The following is a 22,081-nucleotide window of genomic DNA, read 5'->3' on the forward strand; positions in this document are numbered from 1 at the left end:
ATTCCTATGAAAAAGAACCAACAAACAAAACAAAACAAAAATATCATACAAACTATACAATATCAAACACGTGAAGTTTTTAAAATTGGTAAGGGGACATGGAAGAGTGGAAGAGTGGTATAGTATTTTTAACAAGGCAAAGGTAGATTGGAGGCAAATTTAAAAAAGATCAATAAACTATATATTGATCTCATAGGTAATGAGGTCAAGAAGCCAATGAATTGTACTTATATTTCCATCGGTCTTGTGGTTCTTGAGTTAAAGCCAATACTATATCAAAAATAATGTTTTGAGCGTTTTTCCTCAATCACTGTCCATAGCAAAATCATGCACATCCCTTAACCATTGGGATCGCCTTTTGAAACCTATACCATTCCTCTTATGAGTCAGCTTTATATGTGTCAATATTTTGAGGAAATCCTCCCCTCCGTGATCCACTTTAAAGTTACTCTTGGGCAGCGGTGATCATGATTAGATAGATGAAGCTGTACTGATCAAAAAGGTGAACGTTTGTGAAACTAATCGGAAACAAATGTGACCCTTTTGTGACATATTTTTTTTGCAAAATTTAATTGAAGGAAACTATACGTGCAAATGAGAGAGGGTATAACCCAGCGAACACAAAACGTTTTCGATATCATTCGCAATAGGTTATAAAAGTTTGTCAGATAACGTTTAAATGTCGGATTATATAAAGGGTATATAAAGGGTATAAAACGTTTTTATAGCATTAAAACACATTTTCTGATAACCTACTGCAAACATTTAAACATAATGTTATTTTAGTGTTGAGAAAATATTTGGCAAAATGTTTGCAAAAAATAGTTTACAATAACCATGATAACATTTTGAAAACATTGTTGTAGTGTGTTTTCATACAAAACGTTTTAAAACATTTTCATGACCTTTTTATAACCCGACATTTAATGTTAATAAAACGTTTTTACCTAAACCAAAATCCAAAATATAACTAGTCTAAAATGTTTTTTAAACACTTTTGTGTTTGCTGGGAAATTACTGAAAGAAATTACAAAGTGATAAATAGAGACAGAGAAACTGGTAGAGATATAACACCGTACAATTATTTGCTCATAGTAAAAAGAAAATGCAAAATCTTTCTTTAGCATAGATTGACACTAGCCATATCAATTAACTATTTCTGTAAGAAAAGTTTTTACACTAGGGTCCTCAACATGCTCATCTATCAGGGCACAGTTCTTTAACCCCAACCAGTTGCACATTCATTGAATAACCTTTGAAAATTTTGGTACACAAACTCATACTCCGCAACTTGAGGTCAAATTTTGCTCTATGATTGTTTAATTGATGTTATTGAACTATGACATTGGGATGAGGCTACTGTGGTTCATAGTGTTAGCTAGGATCCTTTGGTGGTACCCAATAACCAAATATGATATAAAACCAGCGTGACATATTGCACTTCCAGTCTATTCGGCCATTTAACTTCTGGAATACGTAGAGTACGTGCCAAACTACAAATGAAAACATAATTGAATCAATTAGGCAACAATAGATTTGAATCTGGATCAAGCGAGTGGTTTCAATAGCAAGGTCACAAAATATAAAGGAATTAATAAATAGAGGTCAACTTGCAAAGACTATGAACAATATAGGGGGTGTTCTACCTATAAATGGTGTCTTTACCTTTTGGTTGCATTTTCTGTGATTCTGATACAGCTTAGCATAGTGTTCGCTATAAACATTATATATAAATAAACTAAGAAATAAGCAGTAGTGTATCAGGAGGTGGCGGGGCAGCAGCGTGTCCTCGGCGGGAGTCTCACGTATTTTCACGCGTATGGGCAATTTCTCAGGCTCTCAAGATAATACAATTCACGCACTGTTTAAATATCTCACGCATTGTCAAAATATAGTTAGAGAAATTGTCTGCCCCCGCAGGGAGGTAAATAAGGTTAATTTACTGGGTGGGCAATTTATTTTGTTTTGCTCTCAGATCGGGGAAAATAATTTACTGACTGGGCAAGTGTGTGGATTTTATGTCAGTTTGCGAAGAATTAGGACCGTATAACATTGGTCAAAATTTTTTATCCTTTCTGACCCAAATGAAAGGAAAAAAATAAATAGATAAATAAATACAAAAAGTTCTAAAATTTGAGATCATAAATATGCAGTTTTCGCTGAGTTGTTATGGGGGTCGAAAAAAAATGGCGCTTTTCTCAAAAACTGCTAATCTGCTGTGCTAGTTGTTGCATTGCATTTTTTCCTTTCTGAAAATATATACTTTCATTGTACTTATCTTCATTACTTTTAAAGATACAAAACAATGTCTAAAATTTCACACTTATAGAGTGACCCTGCGTGACCCTTAATCATTTAAAAAACATGGGTTCATGAGGAATGTTGCCCGTTGTATTGTTCTATTATCATGATTATCCGATGAACCGTTTTCATCACAATCATTCACTGAGGCTTGTTTTTCATTTTTTCAAAGGTTTCCATGGGTACTGGTCGGGTGTGGTTTCGTGTATTTTTATGTATTTTTCATCACAATGATTCAATGACCCCTATATGACTTCTGTAGCTAAGAATTAATTTCATACAATTATGATCGCAAATATCATGAACTACAACTGTCATCGCGAACGCGGATCGGGGCATCGCGATCAGAGGGAACTGAGCCAGTTCTATATATTACATTGTGTAGTCTGTGATATTTATTTCTGTACGAAGTTGTAACTGAATAATTGGCATTATGTTATGAAAAGATACACCAATATGACCACAATAGAAACAGTTGATTTCAAGAGATATCATAATGATATTAGTTTTATAATAATCATTATGATGCCCAATTGCTTGTGGGCAAAATAATTTACTGGGTGGGCACTTTGGAGCAATGGGCAAGTTGAATTTACTGGGTGAGCAAAACATTTCCTGTTATTTACCTCCCTGCCAAATGGACAAATGACCAATACCACTAAAAGGATTTAGTCACGAGATTCAAATAATCAGTTTTGCGAGTCCTGTTGTTTTTATGGTATTTCGGGCCTAAAATGGTAAAATGTAGACCTATATCAAGAAGCACCAATGATATCGAACAAGGATTAGAATATTATATAGAATCCTCGGGATTGAAATTATCTAGAGACATCGGTGTTAATAAAAATTTAATGATAAGAAAAGCAGGAACTAAAAAAAAAAATACTCAAAACATTTCATAATACCATTTGCATGATATTGATAAGAAACTTTAAATTGCTCATCAAACTTCACCTCAGACCACGGTCCACATGTTCTAACCATTGTTTTAAGGTGTCGCAAAGCATAACATGAGCGCTTACCTGTTATTGTTGTTGTAAACTTATCCGTAATATAGCCCGCCCGGTTTGTTGCTATAAACACCCTGGTATAAACGTACGTGTGAAAGTGAAAAATGAACTGAACCAAAGGGTCACGCTGCGTGCGATCGTCACGTGGTATCAAGAATAAACTAAATTATACCAAAGTAAACCATCAAACTGAACACAGTATAGTCAATTCCCAGGAGAGTTAATTATTTTGGCACGTACGTTCTCCACGGTAAATTATTGTAATGAACTATGATTGTATTGATATTAAAACCGCAGTTACACGACTATCGTATTTCTATGGGGTACCACATGGCTCTGGTTCTCCGTGGGTATCCTTCCACTAGTACACGTCAGATGTCGGCCAAGATTATTAAGACCATTCAATATAGCCTTCATGTTATAATGCGGCCCATACACTTTCAATTTGATTAATCAATATCACACACCGACATCGCCTGGTAAATAATTACATTGTACAGCAGAGAAACTAAAATCAATACCGGGATCGATATCAGTGTATGTGCTATGTACGATTTGATATTCAGACGATAAATCTTTGGATACCGGGGTAGAAAATGATGAATATCTCCCATAATTGTTTGATTCTAAAGAAGCTAATTTCAAGGCTTGCACTTGAATATGTTGAAAGAATATGACAGTGGTTAGCTTGTGTATTGAGAAAGAACCGTGCGTTTTGAACTCAAAAACTGACAAAAATTCTGATTTTATATGTGCCGAACCAAAAAAAATGACAGCTGCCCTCATTCGTAAACACTCGGGTCACGGAAGATACACGGTACTATAAAAGCAGTCTAAAAGCAGATGACGTCATGACGTATGCTCACTGACATCTACAGAGGTCAGTCACCAGGCTATTGTCAATAGCCTTAAGGTCCGTTCATACTACCACCGCATTTGCGATGCGTTGCTTTGCGATGCGGTGCGTTGCCGCACTGCATGGTACTGCAAACTACTGCATTGGATTATCGCAATAAAGTTAAATACATTTTAACATGGAAATGCGACGAGTTACGTTGAGTTGCGGCAAAAAGTAATCGATATATCGACATCGCAAAGCAACGCATCGCAAATGCGGTGGTAGTATGAACGGACCTTTAGTCGGATGTCCCTCGGCTCACTATGCGTCTCAAAACTATTAAACAGGTCGTAACAAAATGGCCATGCATGGCTGTGGATTCAACCTACCATCATGGCGATGTCTGTCATGAAGATATCGGGGTGAATCAAAGACCCATACAAGAGTGACAAAAGCCGGACATTAAATTCGTTGATTATTTTAAGCGGTGTGGTGGTACATCTACTAAATCAGGGGAGAAGGGGCACAGATTATTAGCATACTCTTGACCTATTCTTGAGGACTTTTGCTCTCACGCTAAATGGTATTTATCAAATTAGGAGAATAAAGTATTTATTTTTATTATTAGAGTCAGTAACAAACTATAGCCTATATTAAAAGTCATCGGTGTTATATGACAACGCGCCGGAAATTATTATGAAACGTGGATCCGGTATCCACTCTGTGTATTAGATTAGTTCTGGTGTTGATATGAAGTTCTTTAAGGTTAGCAACTATTTTAAACTGTTGGGATTTGGTAGTCTACAGCATCTTGCGAATGTAGTGAGCTTTGGCAAAAATTGCATTAACCATTTCATAGCGAGCGTGTAGAAGAATTAAAATATCACAGATATACTTTTGTAGGTCCTGTGGTTCTTGAGTTATGCCGTAAAGAGGGCTGAAACAACAAACTATATTATTTGTAGAATTAACTTTTGCAAAACATCAAAGTGTTATTTTTCAATAATATATTGATTCAGATAATAACAATCGCTTTTTTGGCTGCTTTGACCAACAATACCTCATGTACCCTTAATACTTAGGTTTTCAGTGACCATGGTCGCTGTTTGGTCGATAATAGAAATGAGGAACAGATAACTAGTATTCTTTTGGCATTATTGTATTATTTCCAGGATTTCCGCCCATTTCCTCCTCCATCAGTTGGCTCTATGGAGTTCCAAAAGTGTTTGTTTCAACAATATTAGGAGAATTGCATATAATACTAATATAAGTCTAATTTAACCATGGCTAATTTATAAGCAACTGCGCCATCATTCAATACACTTGGCACATAAATTGTTTGAATCTGGTAGCAGAGTTGATGCTGTTTTTGTTTGATGATGTTTGGCAGTTAATTTGTATTCGTAGCTAATTATTGCACATTATTTTGGTGGAACAAAATGATATCATTTGGTTGGGCGTAAAACTGTCGTTGTTGGGCACTTTTATTAACTTTTCTAAACAAAAAACATTAAATAATGTTCAATTCTAGTAGACCTGGACAATACCGCTATTTTTCGTTTCTTTATCAAATCGTCGCTGTTTTGACATACTGTCGTATGACGAAAAATACCGTTTTGAGAAAATCGCATTTAAAGTTTTTCCAATTTTTGAAGACCCACTGGAGAGCACCAAAGTAAAATATGTTTATTATTATCAAAGAATATAATCAATAATATATCTGTCTTTGTTCTCTACTTAATACAAACTGTTTATTCATTCACTAATTAGAAGTAATTAATCTGCAAACTCATACGACAGTATGCCAAAATATGCACAATTTGAAAACCTATGTATTAATAATGATACGACATTGTGATACGACAGTATATGTTAAAACAATAGGCAACTACAGTTACGGTGGCCTATGGCGACGTATCATGATACGACTGTATGTCAAAAATTAATATAGAATGACGTTTTCGGGGGGGTTACATAAAAACCATGTCGTATCACACTAATTAGTGCCATATCTCATGAACTAATTACATTTAGGTCTCAAAACTTTGTGAATATATAAAGTTTCATTCACAGATTTTGAATGTTTATATAACTCATTTTGCCCCAAAATCGTCATTCGACACTATGCCAAAACAGCGACTAAGTGATTCATTTTTTTCTGCTTTTTTGTGATAATTTTTATTCTATAAACTGTACATTTGTGTTCAAATTGAGGGCGCTATTTAATTTTAGCCAAATATTATGACTTATTCCTTACATTTCATGATAAAAAAGTTTTTGGAAAATGTCCTTACCATTTTTTAGTATTTTTCCTGTTCATCATACTTATCTACCCCTTGTAAAGATGCAAACAAGATTTAAGATAAATAGCGCCATCATTGTTCAACCTGACTTTAAAGTGACACAGTTTTACATTACATCATACAACCGTGTGGGCAATTGAAGAATTCAAAGTGTATACATGGGTCCAAATTAAAACATAACACTAACCAGAGGCCAAAACTTGCTTTTAGATTATAAATCGCAAATAGGTCAAACTATACTTTTTCTGAATCTTTATGACATGAGGAATACATTAGTGTATAGGTTTCAACACAGTCTGAGCTTGTAATTTGACCCCTGTATTAGGGGCCATCGCCTCTCCCCGCAAAATGGCAGGTCAGATTATTTGATTCCGTAGCTGTTTGTAATTGGTACACCTTATAGACCCTATGTATACATTTTTATTATTTCTGTCAGTAGGGAACATCTATATCACCTATCCGTCTAACTATATATAATAAAAAAAAACATACAAAGACAAAGTACTTGAGCTCAATATAACGATGTTGTTGCCTTTAATTTGGGAATATCTGTGATATAATGTATGACACTGTGACATAAATAAACCTTATATTACAAAAGTTCCGGAACAACTTGTAACCATCAGGAACCAACAATGTACACGGATCGTTTACAATATTGTGGGTATTTCCGTAATACCAGAGAAGACGAGAAAGTTCTCTCTAGATACAAGACGCATAATTGCACTTTGTACTATATAACAATGTGTTTCATTGATTGTCTTTTTAGCGTACGAGGTAAGCATGGTGAGAAATTCATAATCCGGTGTTAGTCAGTTCCTTTTTCACTGTTGTTCTTTGACATCTTTGATATGCGATTTTGGTAAAACTTATAAAAAGATCCTAGATCTTCACGGTCATTATTGTTGTAATATATAAAACGTTTCGTGTGACTTCAGAAGAGAAAGTTTCATTTGCCAGGTACGTAGCGTAGTTTACGAACCGTCATTTTATAATTACGATGAAAATATTAGTCGAACGCATACGCGATGTTCATAACATGTACGTACATGGCCTGCGGGACGGTGATCTACACAACAAAGGATCGTACCGCAACATGGCCGAAGGAGTGATACGAATTGGCGATATCGGCGCGGGTAGTAAATTCCAATTTTTTTTGCTTTGCCTTGGTTGTTCAGCTCAAAATTAAAAGGGGATATATCTGACAGTAAAAGCTAACATTTTATGGCAAAGCAATGCTAATCTATTTTGTATGAAAATGGCTTTAAGCAGTGTATGGGATGAGAAGAAATTCTACAATTTTCTGTAAAGTAACTGAACACAATTGTAGGATTTTCGAACTTATAGGAACATTTTGTGAGATCGAAGAATAGAATTCTCACCTAAGGCAAGCCCAAGGCGCGAACCTGATCGTATTCTCTCGGCCGACAGCGCAACGTCTTGACCACTCGGTCATCTCACCCTTTTATATCATTGAATCTCAACTATTCTAAGGTATTCAAGAAAGTAAATCACTTTATTATTCTTTTTAATTACATTGTATAAGTACAAGAAATGTAATAATTTACTAAGGCAATATTTTGAGTATTGGGTAAATCAATAATGAATGCCCCTCTTTCTTTTTCTTCTTCCTCGTCTTTTTTCATACAGAAACCCGTCAATAGTTATATTTGCCAAGAAAATGGAATTTTCGGAGGGAAATTATACAACAAATCCACCAGTCATTACCGATATCCCCAAACCTTTAGTGATGACTGTAGTAGTTATCATGGTATTTGTGGCCATAATTGGAACATTGGGGAACACTCTCGTCATTTGCGCTGTTGTGGGTCATAAGAGACTTCGAAGTATTCATAATATCTTTATTATCAATCTGGCTGCTGCTGACCTGATCGTTACTGTGATCATTATTCCATTCGCTATTGTAGCAGCGATAAAAGGGACATTTCTCACCGAACACGATGCACTTTGTGAGACCATAGGATTTTTTGTTGATCTTAGTTGTGTTACGTCAATGATTTCCATCGCCAACATAGCCCTAGATCGCTACATTTGTATTTGTCACAAGAACATATATCCCAAGATCTACAATAAGTTAACTGTTCCATTTATGGTGATTGGAATGTGGCTCTACTCGTTTCTGGTAGATTTACCAAATTTCGACTTTGTTGGTTGGGGAGCACATGACTTTGATCGGAAGACATTAATTGTGTGTTCGTTTTCGGCAGCGAAGGCAGGAGAATTTGGTTACATATGGTTTTTATTTGTATTTTCGTGGGGAGTTTCGTTTACTATCATATGTTTTTGTTATTCGCGTTTGTTTTTGTTTGTCCGTCGCAGTCGGAAATCGCTTAAACAAAGTCATCGAATATCTTCGTCAAGAAAGTCCTCAACAGGAATCAAATCGGCAGACAAACGGCTACTGAAAGTTCTCGCTGTCATTATCATATTATTTGTTATCATGTGGGCACCATTTTGCCTCATTAGCTTGCTTTACACATATGTTGAAGTACCTTCGTGGCTATATTTCCTATCCGGTCATTTGTGTGTATCAAATAGTTCCATCAATTTCCTTGTTTATGCATTTAATAAAGATTTTCGCGAAGGTTACAAACTGGTTTTAAAGAAGTTTACTTGCGATAAAGAAGCCACAGAAGGAAATGAACGAGTTTGCATGACCATGATGACTAACATTAACACTGATTCGACATCTCAAGGTAGTCATAATAAGATATAAAACATAACATATCGTCATGATTTGCATGATGACGAAATATCATATACGGCAAACCGTTCATATCTAGCACGTGACCTGCTTTAGTAACGACCAAAGCAAAAATCGCCCTCTCTAGTCCAATAACACAAAAGGATGCAGACGGCCGGTTTACAGTTGGGTGAAATTCGGCAATATGCGGATATCGTAATGACTAGCCTATAAACCTTTTCATACTGAGTAATTCCAATAAACGCGCGCTCATAAAAGTACCTCTTCAGCATCATTTACAGTGGCAAAGTTTCAGTGTATAACAGGCATCATAACTACGATGAACTTTCGACGGTCAATTTTGGATGAGAGAGGTACTTTTGCCAACGTGCAATCAAGCGTGTGGTGGTAGTGTTGTGTAAGAGACTGACTGTGGAAGAGGTGATGCACATAAGCAAAACGTTCTGTAAAAAAAAAATAACGGACGATTCCATTAGTATCTTATTGTGAAAAACCAAGTAGCTGAGGTGTTAGCTCAATATGCAGGAAGATATTTCTCGCGATGACCCCTTGTTCACAATAAGCTGTATTTTCGCGCAAAAGGGTACCGTAATTCATGACATTTCTTGTCTGCCAGTTTGGGTACAATTTGACCCCTAGCTTACTGAATAAATAAGGAGGTTTTCCGAACTTTTCCGATCTTGATATGAAATGGTCTATAGGGTGTGTCACAATAAATGACACATTCGGAAATTGTTTTCTTCTAAAAAACTAAAACCAAACTGGTCTAAAATAATATGCAGTAAATGTTATTTTGTGTAATTGAAATGTTTCGTTTTAAATTTATACTCATGGAACTAGCACTATTCTCATATAATTTGATATAACTTTAGATATCGATGTTCAAATGAGATGGGGGTAGAAAGCATGTTGAGAAACAACCATGTAACGTAGATGAAGCAGTGCTTAAGCCAAAGCCAAGTTTATGAGTCCTATAGATTTCGAATCCAATGCAGTCTGAGCCCAAATCAAGTGCAAGTCCGTCTGGAACCGAAGTCTGGACATATATCCGAGTCGTTTGAAGCAAGTACAAGTCCCGGGTACAAGTCCTCTAAAAACGGACTGGGTCTGCACCCCTGTGGTAAATTTGTGACTATTTTTCATTTTTCTCAAAAAATAATAACACACTGGTAACAAAAGTTATGTATATTATTGGGGCAAGTTATCCAATTACTACACTGAAATTTCAGCGACTCGAGACAAGCGGTTCAGTATATATGATAGGAAATGAGGTACATCCTAGCGGTACCTATATTTCTTATCATAAATAACGAGTCGCTTGTCTTGGGTCACTGAAATTCCAGTGTAGTAATTGGATTCCTTGCCCCTATAATATTCATATATTTTGTTACCAGTGTGTTATTAGTTTTTGAGAAAAATGCAAAAATAGACACAAAATTACCCCCTTAAGTCTGGCTTCGAAGGAATCTGCTCTGATACCCGCCCATGTTGTGAATCGACATCATATTTTATTTTATAAAAAAAATACATTTTTCTGTGTTACACACTTTCATACACTTTTGACAGGGTTGTGGTATATATATTATAACTACCGTAGAAACCCGTCTATAAGGAATAGAAGCGACTGTGATGATAGCATATTTCACGCTAGCGCCCTCCACAATATTATATCATTATGGAATTTGAGCAAATCATTTACCGACACACGCAGGTATACAATGTATTATTTTATCTTTATTTCGCATCTCACGAGCATAGCTCACTTGGCAAGGCATAAGACTTTGGTTCTTTAGATCGGAAGATGTTGAGTTCGAGCCTCATCACGGTCACACAAACTTTTATAAACAAAATATTGTTCAAACTTTTCATTTATATTTTCTTGCATTTTCTAAAGACTCCTTTCGTGATCATTTTTTTTTCATATTTAGTTTAATTTATTCTATTGTTTTTCTTTTATTGTTTCTTTTCTTTGTCTTTTTTTCTTGTTTAATTTTATTTTTTCTTTATTTTTCTTTGATTCATATAATATTGGCAGGATAAGGAGAGGAGGGAACTAAAGACCCATTCAGTGATTTGCTCATCCGGACGATCGTAAAAATCATCAAAATTCACCTTTGTCATTGTCATAGATGTGGTAACATAGCCTGCTAGTGGTTCAGCAGAAAACCGTGTGACACATAATATACATTTGGCTACATTTTATTATACGATAAATACGAATTTATTAAACATGGTAACAAATATTCTCTAGCAGATCGGTTATACGATGGAACTGGTAGGCATAGGCCTATTATAAATTCGGGATATTAAATATCTTCCTGACGAGACAGATCTGCGCATGTGGTCAAAGACGATTCCTTACTAGCCACAGACCGTCCGCTGGAATTAGTTGAATCGCTATGGCTGTTGGTCGGACCTCTCATCTCTCCACATCGATTGTGACCTATCCCCGACATTGCCCTTATGAACTCACATCCTCCTGTTTTATTCAATACGCTGGCGAAGTTACGTAATAATCGGATTAACTACCATAGCAATAGGTGAAAACAATTTTTGAATATACCGCGTTATACACTGATACGTTCAGGCGGTACCTCTTCATTGAACCATATCATGCTGCACCTGTAAGATCTTTGAAAAGACCAGTATTGTATTCAATCTATGATTGCAGACATACACAGTACAGGTGATGAGTGTAACCTGCTTGTAGCGCAGCGCGATATGTTCAAAATTGTTTTCACCTATTGCTATGGTAATTAATCCGATTAATTACGCAACTTCACCAGCGTATAATGGCCGAATAAATTCTGACCATCACTTGGCTTGTTGGATTCGTCTATACTACAATTCGCTGTCGAAGTGACGTAATAATCGCAATAACTACCATCAAGCAGATTGCACTAATCACCCGCGTATGTCACCAAACATAGATTGAATACCACTCTTTTCATAAATACTAATCTTACATGGCGAGTGATTAGCATTTCTTTGACAACTATGGTTTAATGCATAGGTGCCACGTGAACGATGAAGTGCAGGGCTATATATTCGAAATTGTATTCATCAATTGCTATGGTAGTTAATCCGATTAATTACGTCACATCGACAGCGAATAGCCTATAGTATGGGTTCAAGTGGAACAAAAAATAGTGTATGTCCATTGCTAGCTATGGTAATTAATCATGTTAGTGTTTACATCACTACTTCGGTGAAGACAAGAGAAGTGTGCCTTCTCTACCAACGCCTGTGATATAACAGGTGCAAGCGAAACAAAATTGAATGACCAGAATAGTTTCCTTTGTCAGATGAATTGATTGAAGTTTTTGAAGACACTCTATTCTTGATGGGACAATAGATTCAAATATGGAATAATTATTATTCCTCATCTATTTTTTTTATTGAAAAAACTGCAATTGTGGCAACAGAACAATATTTATTTTGATTTCATTTCAAGTAGAAACAAAATCGTGCTTAAGCCAAAAACGCACCCTACCTCAAGAATTGGGATGGCACAAAGGTGCAACATAGGTTTTATTGCAAAGACGAGGACAGACAAGTAGTTACAACACATCTGTCTAACCGTGGGTTTCGCTATTATTTAGAATAAATGCTTTTACTAGTTTCTATAAAACCACAAAATTACTAAAAAAAACTATAAAAAAACTAAAAAAACAAAAAAACAAACAAAAAAAACGCACCTAAAATTAAAAGTAGAAAGGTAGATTTGAAGAAAGATAAAAAGAACATGTCAAAAGTTAAAATTAAACGAGAATGAAAAAACGGAACCGGTGCCCGGACCATGCTCTCTTCAGCATGTCTTCAGTTCCAAAGTCTGACGCTCTATCAATTGAGCTATACGATCCTGATATACGAAACAGTCGTTATTATGTCAATACAATTGATTGGTGTTACAACATACTTAGATGGAATGCATAGCCACCCAGTGCCAGTATATAATTATTTGCTCAAACTCCAAATACAACAAGCAACCAATTTTATTGAGGGCGTTTCTTAGGTATATCCTTGTAGACGGGGTTTTACGGTATGATATTAAAAGCAATATTATAATTGTGGTAATTACATTTATAATTGTATTTTAATTATAATTGACCACTGTAATTATTGTTCAATTACATTGACAAACTTTGAGGTTCAGATGACTTTGAGGTTATTTATGCTGTACAAGAAACATAAAAAAATATTATAATTTTGATGTAAATGATCTTTAAAACTTGTCTGTTTTATCACAGAAATCTTACTAAAGAATAGGCCTTCCTGAAATTCTTCGTTACCTAGATCCACATCAACAATAAGCCCAGTCGGCATTGGAAGTTTGCAATGCATTGTAGGACAGTTTTTGCAGTTTTGGCACACTTTGTCCTTTGACCTTTCAGAAAATTTAGAAATATTGGGTTTTTGTACGTACAAAATATAATCTAAAATGTTTTACAATATTTAAAACAAATATAAAAATATTAGTATTTTATAAATTAATTATTTGGTATTTTTAATGATCAAAATTGTGACAATAATAAGAAAATTAATAATAATTACGTCAATTTTCCGATATGTCAGAGGTCAAAGTGTCCCAAAACTGCTCTCAAAAACCGGAAGTTAGAATGGCGATTGAGCTTATCCAATAGGCAATAAACTATTGTGCTGTTTTTTCAAGATAACGAGTTATTCTAATGTAGTATTGCAAACTATTCTTTATTATAAACTTTATTATAGTTATTATGACGGAAAACAATTTAAGACCATTTCCACCCAAATCCGAGAATTTATCTTATTTGATCCCTGTGTAGCCCCAAAGTTTGAGTCTAGAAATGTTACATTAAACAATTCGTACTCTAGCTCAATAATAATGATGCTTGAATTTGATAATATCTGTAATATGTTGTATGTAAAATAAGAAAGTCTATATATAAAATATTGCAAATGATCCGGAACAACTTGAACCCATCGGAAATCATAATGACTCCCAATAATCCTTTTCTAATATCCAAATTGTGACGCACTTCCCTTGGAAAACGATTTACCATGACCCTGAATTTGTTCAACATGTGGTGGGTCTTGTTCTGATTCCCTGCGTAGAAGGGATGCACCATGTACTATTACGGTGTTTCGCTGGGATGAGAAATGCATACGTAGGCTCATTGGTCAGGGCATCAGTTTCCTTGTTCTTTGAAATATTTGCTATCGTTTGAATCATATAAAAGGAGTCCGCCCTTCACAATCATTATTGTGATATGTAGGACGTTCCATGTATATACTTATCTGACGTGTCTGAAGAGGATTTACCGTGTTGGAGGTATTCAAGTTAGAATCTCTACTATTTCAACAATTCTAATTTGCAAATTGAAAGAGAATAACTGGAAAGCAGCTTATGAAAGAAACGACTCAAGCGGTTATGGGCACCAAATAAGCATACTTCCCGAGTAAGCTACTAGTTTATTAAGTTGATGAGTATAAGTGGCGATTTTGTGATTTCCAAATCTAGGTAAGTTATTACATAAGCTTACATAGACTAGTAAAGTTACGCTGCTAGTATTCTTGTTTATTTACTCGGCAACTTACCTTCTTGGTCTCTAGCAGATTTATTCTGCTCCGTTCTGATACTGGCGTACCATAACACAAATCTTTTTGTCTTTATCTGCTAGGCGTAATCTTCTAAGTATTCTTAATGACAAGACAAATATATCAAGTAACCTCTATTCCCAGAATCACTCCATTCGTAAAAAAAATAAAATAATGGAGCGATAAAGCACATTGGCGTTACGTCCGAAGATGTGTGTTACGTGCAAATATCATATGGCTATACCAACTCTGTTACGTCTGGTAATGGACGCGGATTAGAACACTCGTTGATAAAGGCTTATACGATTAGTAGCGAGACCATTAGTATTCACGAATTTTCAAATCCATTGTCATTATCCTTTACGTAATGTACCCCGATTTGGTACACATAGCCGAATATGTTCTATAATGATGCATAATTATTTTGTGAACAGAATAAGAAACGAAAGCATTGAATACAACATGATGTAATACTAGTCTAAATCATTAACAAATGTTTCTTCTTCTTTTTTTCTTCTTTTTAAATACAGAAAACCGTCGATAGTGATATATCCCAGGAAAATGGAACCATCGATAGGGAATTATTCAACATCTCCAACAGCCATATCTGACATCCCCAAAGCTTTAGTGACGACTGTGGTAGTTATCATGACACTTGTGGCCATAATTGGGACACTCGGGAACTCTCTTGTTATTTTGGCTGTTGTAGCGCACAAGAAACTTCGAAGTATTCATAATATCTTTATTATCAATCTGGCTGCTGCTGACTTAATCGTTACTGTGCTAATTATTCCCTTTGCCCTTGTCGGAGCAATAAACAAAGGATCATTTCTCACCGAACACGATGCAATTTGTGAGACCGTAGGAGTATTGAGTGTTCTTAGCTGTGCTACGTCAATATTTTCCATAGCTAACATCGCCTTAGATAGATACATTTGTATTTGTCACAAGAACATCTATCCCAAGATCTACAATCGGTCAACTGTTCCATTTATGGTGATGGGTATGTGGCTATACGCATTTCTTATAGATTTACCAAATTTTGACTTTGTTGGTTGGGGAAAACATGACTTTAACCCTGAAGTACGTGCATGTTCGTTTTCTGGAATGAAGGCTGCTGAATCTGGATATATTTGGTTCCTTTTTGTATTTGTGTGGGGGATATCGTTTACTGTCATATGTTTTTGTTATTCGCGTTTGTATTTGTATGTCCGTCGCAGCCGGAAAGCTGTTACGCAAAATACAGTAACTTTGTCAGGAAAATCCTCAACGGGAATCAAACCAGCTGACAAACGGCTCCTGAAAATTATCGCCGTTATTTTTATTTTGTTCGTCATCATGTGGACTCCGTTTTGCATCTTTGCTTTGCTAAATACACATGTTGAAATACCTTTCTGGTTGTATTTCTTACCCGGTCATTTGTGTCTTTCAAACAGTTCCATAAATTTCCTTGTTTACGCATTTAATAAAGACTTTCGCGAAGGTTACATATTGGTTTTAAAGAAATTTACTTGCGAGAAAGAGACCCAAAAGGGAAACACATGTGTTAATATGATGAACATAAACACTGATTCTACATCTTTAGTTAGTCATAATGAATAAAAAAATGAAGAATGATATCATCGTCATTTGCAATATGCCGAATAAAAGTTATTATAAAGCATAAAAAAAAAAAAAAAAATGCAGTTTAGGCAGTTTTGCTGTCAGCAAAACTATCGTATATGCTGCACTTAACATTTATCTATGAGAGAAATGGCGCCGTGGTGTATGTGATCACCTATAATTAAAGACAGAGATAAAAAGATTTTATCGCGTCTGACGTCACCTGTCAATCAAATTCGAGCACGGTTTGTTTACAAGTGTCGTGATGATGACTTGCTGAACGCGGCGGTATAACCGGGTGCCTTATTGTTAATTTGCACCTTCAAACATGCAAACCATCTCAAAAGTTAGGTCTTTACAGTAGGAAACTTTCTTTCGCGAAGGCACCATGTCAACAATGTCTAGAAAAGCTGCTTTTTGCCTTGTAAAAGTACGTAATTTTTCGCCATTTGCTGCTATTCCTTTTCTCCGATCAGCACCAGATAGATCGGTCTTCCTTTTACGCGCTATTAACCTGTGTAAACCAATCAAGGATCGTAATTGACAGTGCCATCAGACTCGATAAAATCTTTTTATCTCTGTCTTTAATTATAAACACGCATAATCACCGCGAGATCAACTTTGAGAATGGATTGTCGACAACCCCATTATCTGCGCAAATCGGACAATCTAGTAATTTACCTTTGCCAGTTTACGAATATAACATGCAGAACGTATGATGATTATTAACTTGAAAAGACTTTCTAACATCTAAAGGAGCTTTTGAAAATATCCATAGATGCAATGTTGAAAAATATAGGTCACAAACACCAAGCCCCCCTATGTATGTAGATTGTGTGCACTTGTATACGTAAAAAATTTACTGGAAGTTTTCGGATGCAAGGGAAAGAATGTATGACAAACGTGGACACAACGAAAAGATTGTGTTGTCGATGTAAAATTTTGTTTAGACAAAATAGTCAAAATGAAAAACAGGCTTGTCTTACTTGATTCAGTTAGCAGGTGTACATGGAAATATGTGAAGAATTTTGCATGCATGACAAATTCTCGAGTAAAAATAAAAAATAATGTTTTAAACGGTTGTTCTGTTTGGAGACACACTTGGGTCCTGATGCGACCAGGCTCAAACAAAATCTTCAAGCCAGGCTAAAGAGTGAGAAACAGGTTTGACTATCAAGTGAACAATGTGTGTGTAATTTGATTCGATTTCATGTCTGAGTTTAAATTTATGGACAAGTATTTGGTGTAGATGTCACGAGGGTCAGATTTATCATTGGGCCCAGAGGCCACGATCTGGAAGGGAGGTGTGCAACATTTTGAGAGGAAATAATAATTATAATAAATAATTAAAAAAAGAGAAAGTGGGAATAAGCATCTTCCATTGGCCCGGTTTTAGGCCACGATTGTTTTAATGTTGCCAAATTTTAGCACTAAATTGCAAATGGTCCCGGTCATGGGTAATTACCAAGGACATGGAAAACAAGATCAATGCATTTGCAACATCTTGCTACAGAGTCATGTTAAACATCAAGCGTGTGGATCGGATTCCAAACGAAACCATCTACGGCCTGGCCGGCACCACTCCACTGGTTGCCAGAGTCAAGATTCGTCAACTCAAATTTCTCGGCCATATACTGCGTCTTGAAGATGGCGAGCCTGTGAAAGAATATGCGCTTTATATTCCACCACATGGGAAGAGGAAACCGGGACGACCGCGCACACTGTACTTACAGTATGTCCAGCACCTCCTGGGAGATACTGAAGGGATGCTGCAGCCAAACAAAATTGTTTCGCTTGCCCAAGATCGCATTAGTTGGAGAAAGCTTGTAGTCGCCTGCTCCGCAGCCGACTGATGATGATGGTCCCGGTAAAGTCATTTGAGGATACTCGAGCAACTCTTGAAAAACTTAGGTTACAGTGGTGGAGGTGTGGTGTAACATCCGGGGAACTAAGGACCGATCATATTGCCATGCCCAGGGACCAGCAAAAGGTAATTCCGGCCCTGGCTGTAACGGACGCAGTCAAGAGACATTTCCTTAGAAACATGGAGGTGTATAGAGTGTTCTTATAATTGGTCCCTTCCAGCCGTTGATGGCGTTTTGGCTCGGCTAACTCCAATCAGGCCTAGTCTTTGTCTCGCGGGTAGTAGATCAGTTTCCCAGTCTGTAACACAGACTAATCCAGGCCGGAATTGGCGATGCCAGGCTACACATTCGTCCTTGCTTTCAGCATTGACTGCTTTCAGTTTTCAGGCAACACAATCGTCCTCGCTTACAGTTTTCCGCTTCGATAATTCCGGCCTGATTGGAGTTAGCCGAGCCAAAACTCCATTAAGGCGAAGGGACCGACTATATATAAGAAAAATCTATAACTTTGATTATATTGTTCTTGAAAGATGACTATTGGTGTGAGATCGAAAAAGAATTTTCCTTACAAATTGTGTGTGTTGTTTAGATTTATTACAAATTGTATCATTTGCTGAGGAAGACATCCTCAATGTTTTTCAAAATTCTGATTTTCACACAATAGTAATGTACTTTAATAAACTAACATATCCTGCAAAAACCAAGGCCTTTTGATGATCGATTCCGGTGATCGATTTGACAGCTCTTTACTTGTTACGTAAGAACTGGATCGCAGACTCTGAAAACATGTAGCGCCCAGTTCTGAATTCACAAGTCAAGAGTCATCAAATCGATCAACGAATTTTATCATTATGCTGAACAAGGATAAACCAAAAAAATCAGGTGACCAACTTTTATGTTCTCTGAACAAAAGTTCAATCCTTCATTTAAACATTAGATAAGTTTTCGCATGATAAATTGACAAAATAGGAAAATGATGTATTAGAAACGTTTTCTATTTCTATTCTCAAAATCGATGGTCAATGTTTATTTTTCAGGCCAATCTTAACTAACTGAAATAGCCCATAGCGATAAGAACTAAATAGGGCAATACAGGGCTCGCAGGTTTTTGACGCAGGTGAAAAAAAAACCCGCGGTTTTAACCGCTTGGCAAAAATGGCAAAAACTAAAATAAGTGATTTATAGTTTTATATGTGCGGTTATCGCAATGAGCTGGTATTAGCTTCAGTTGGGTAACCAATTATAAAGGAAACGCAAGCAAACAATGGTATGTAGACCTTTGTTCACGAAATGAGACAATGGTCTGCTTTTTGTCAACCAGCATTCTTGAAAATGAGCAACATGATGATTGTTGACTTAACACGCTTTGGAAATAATTTCTTCATATTTTTTGGTGTTATCTGTCGTTTACATATCCTTCCTAAAACACAAAAGTGCGACTATTTCCAAACACCTAAATTAGCTAAAAATTTAGGACATGTTACAAAACTATATTGTCTAGAATTTCGTAGAATACTTTAAATGTAGCTTGTACCGTTTTTTTGTGGCATCCTTCAGAACTGAGCGGTCCGTTACCAATATTAGCTAATATTTTCGGTCAAATCTCCATTCAATTAACACGGGGAGTTGGCTAGCAATGAGCTAGCTATGCCTTGCACTCACTCATATTTTACGAAAGTGCGACTATTTCTGAACATCTAACCTAGCTGTAATTTTAGGTCATGTTAGAGAAATATATTTGCTAGAAGTTTGGAGAATACTTTAAATATTGGCCGGTTATTTTTCACACAGTGATGTTAACTAGGCAAATTCATATACTTCTATACATACACTATCTCCCATTCACCCGTGCGTGGTGAATTGACCACGTAATCACGCACTCAAGGGTATAGGCCAATTGCACGAGTCAACTCCTTTCGAAGGCCGTATCTTGCTAAACAAATGTATTTAGGTCAAAATATCACAATTAATATTGATTTGAATATGTTATCTTCATATTACATGCAAAAAACTTTGTTTATTCTATATCAAATATGCATTATAAGTCATTATTGTAAGTCATTGTTAGTTTCCGATAGGTTCAAGTGGGTCCGGTCTTCTAATAGGGTTTACTGTGTTACAGTGTCATACATTATGTTACAGATATTCCCAAATTAAATGTAGCAACATTGCACTACAGTATAGTCAGTATTATGTGGATTTCAACTGCAATTTGCTCACTGGAATTACACAGACACTACGTGGCAAGAGATTCACGCCTAGAATTGACCACCGAGTAACCAAGGCGGTTCTCGAACCACTAGTCTCGCCTGCTTTCGCGATCACTGGTTTGGGAAATTGAGAGATACCGTTAGCTGCGAGCAATTTGTTCATTAGTCGTTAAAAAATCACAGAACGAAACATTAATGGAATACTACATGCAATGTTAGATTTCAATACATTTGTTTAGAAAAGAAGTGTTTCATGATAACGCGAAGTTAGAACCTTAAGAGAAAGAGTTAATTGTGATGGCATTGCCACGTTTGTAGTTTATATACCGTACTAGTATACAGACCTGACATTAAGTTTGGACTATTTCTTCAAATTTTCTATTTCTTTAAACCGCGCGGGTTAAATATTTATTTGGGTGTGTCGGGAGATGGTGTCAAATAATTTTTGATAGAAAATATGCTTTACATTATGGTGCTCATAGTGTAGTGAATTAGCCTAAAATGGCGGATTTAAGGAGACTGAATTTGAGTTTTGTGGGGGATAGAATGTCTGAATTTCTGAATATTGTTCTGATATTATTAAATTGATTGAAGTTTGAAGTGATATGTATACTGAACTTAAATACCAATAAGTGTTGATCAGAACTGAAATGCACTTGTAATGTAACAGTTTTGAATGTGGGATGAGCTTTTGAAAAAAAAAGTGGCTCTTAAAAGTGGTACATACTCTCAGAAAGTTTAAATGGCCCATTGGGCCAATTGTTATAAACTTACTGTACACAAATAAACAGCGTGAGTTTATTGGACAGCCAGGAATCAGCGCAGTTGAGTACGTACCATTTTTAAGAGCTATATTTTAAGCTCCCCATTTTCAAAATATTGGTACATTGCAAATGCATTTCAGCTCTGACGAATGCCAATTAATGACGAAGTTTAGGAAATATCACCTCAAACCCCAATAAATTTGATAATAACAGAACAATGTTGCATAAAGTCCGAAATTGTGTCCACCATTAAACTTAAATAAAGCCTCCTTAAATCCGCAATTTTAGTCAAATGCACTACATTATGAGCACCATAATGTAAACTCATGGAAAGCAGACTTTCTCTCAAACAATTATTTTTACAAAATCTCCCGACACACCCCAATTAATATTTAGCCCGTGCAGTTTATGCAGACCCCTTCCAGATTAGTTTTGGCACTTCGTGAATAAATATCCCATACTTAATGTCAAGCCTGTATTATCTGAAGTGGATGTATATATATTCTTTAGTAATTTAAAACTAATTTCTTATTTAACCTTATCATATCATTTAAAAACACTTAAGTACACAAATGTTAATAAACAAATACACCAAATACACATACAGGGTCTGATAATATGTATACCCAGCAAACACAAAACGTTTTACAGAAAACGTTTTAATCTCGTGTTATATAAATGGTATAAATTATTTTAATACCGTTACAAAAATATTTTTGAAAACTTGACAAAAACATTCCAACATAATGTTATTTAAAAGTTGACAATATATTTTCAAAAATGTTTGCCAAAAATATTTTTCAATTACACGTTTTTAAATGTCATATGAATCGCTTTCGAAATTTCGTTTTTTCGGTTTTTCTTGACCATTATATAATCCGGCATA

The 22,081-nt window shown here is 35.8% G+C and overlaps 1 protein-coding gene across 1 annotated transcript; it reads left to right on the plus strand.

The window, feature by feature from the left end:
• Positions 1 to 8,106: 8,106 nt before the first annotated feature.
• Positions 8,107 to 16,409, plus strand: LOC140159707 (melatonin receptor type 1A-like). The gene is made up of 2 exons (XM_072183202.1): positions 8,107 to 8,726; positions 15,285 to 16,409. Exons 1-2 carry the CDS (start codon positions 8,134 to 8,136, stop codon positions 16,354 to 16,356), a joined length of 1,665 nt encoding a protein of 554 aa, XP_072039303.1. The 5' UTR covers positions 8,107 to 8,133; the 3' UTR covers positions 16,357 to 16,409.
• The last annotated feature ends 5,672 nt before the right edge of the window (positions 16,410 to 22,081 follow it).

Source organism: Amphiura filiformis, chromosome 8 (assembly GCF_039555335.1).
Source record: "Amphiura filiformis chromosome 8, Afil_fr2py, whole genome shotgun sequence".
Classification (NCBI taxonomy): domain Eukaryota; kingdom Metazoa; phylum Echinodermata; class Ophiuroidea; order Amphilepidida; family Amphiuridae; genus Amphiura; species Amphiura filiformis.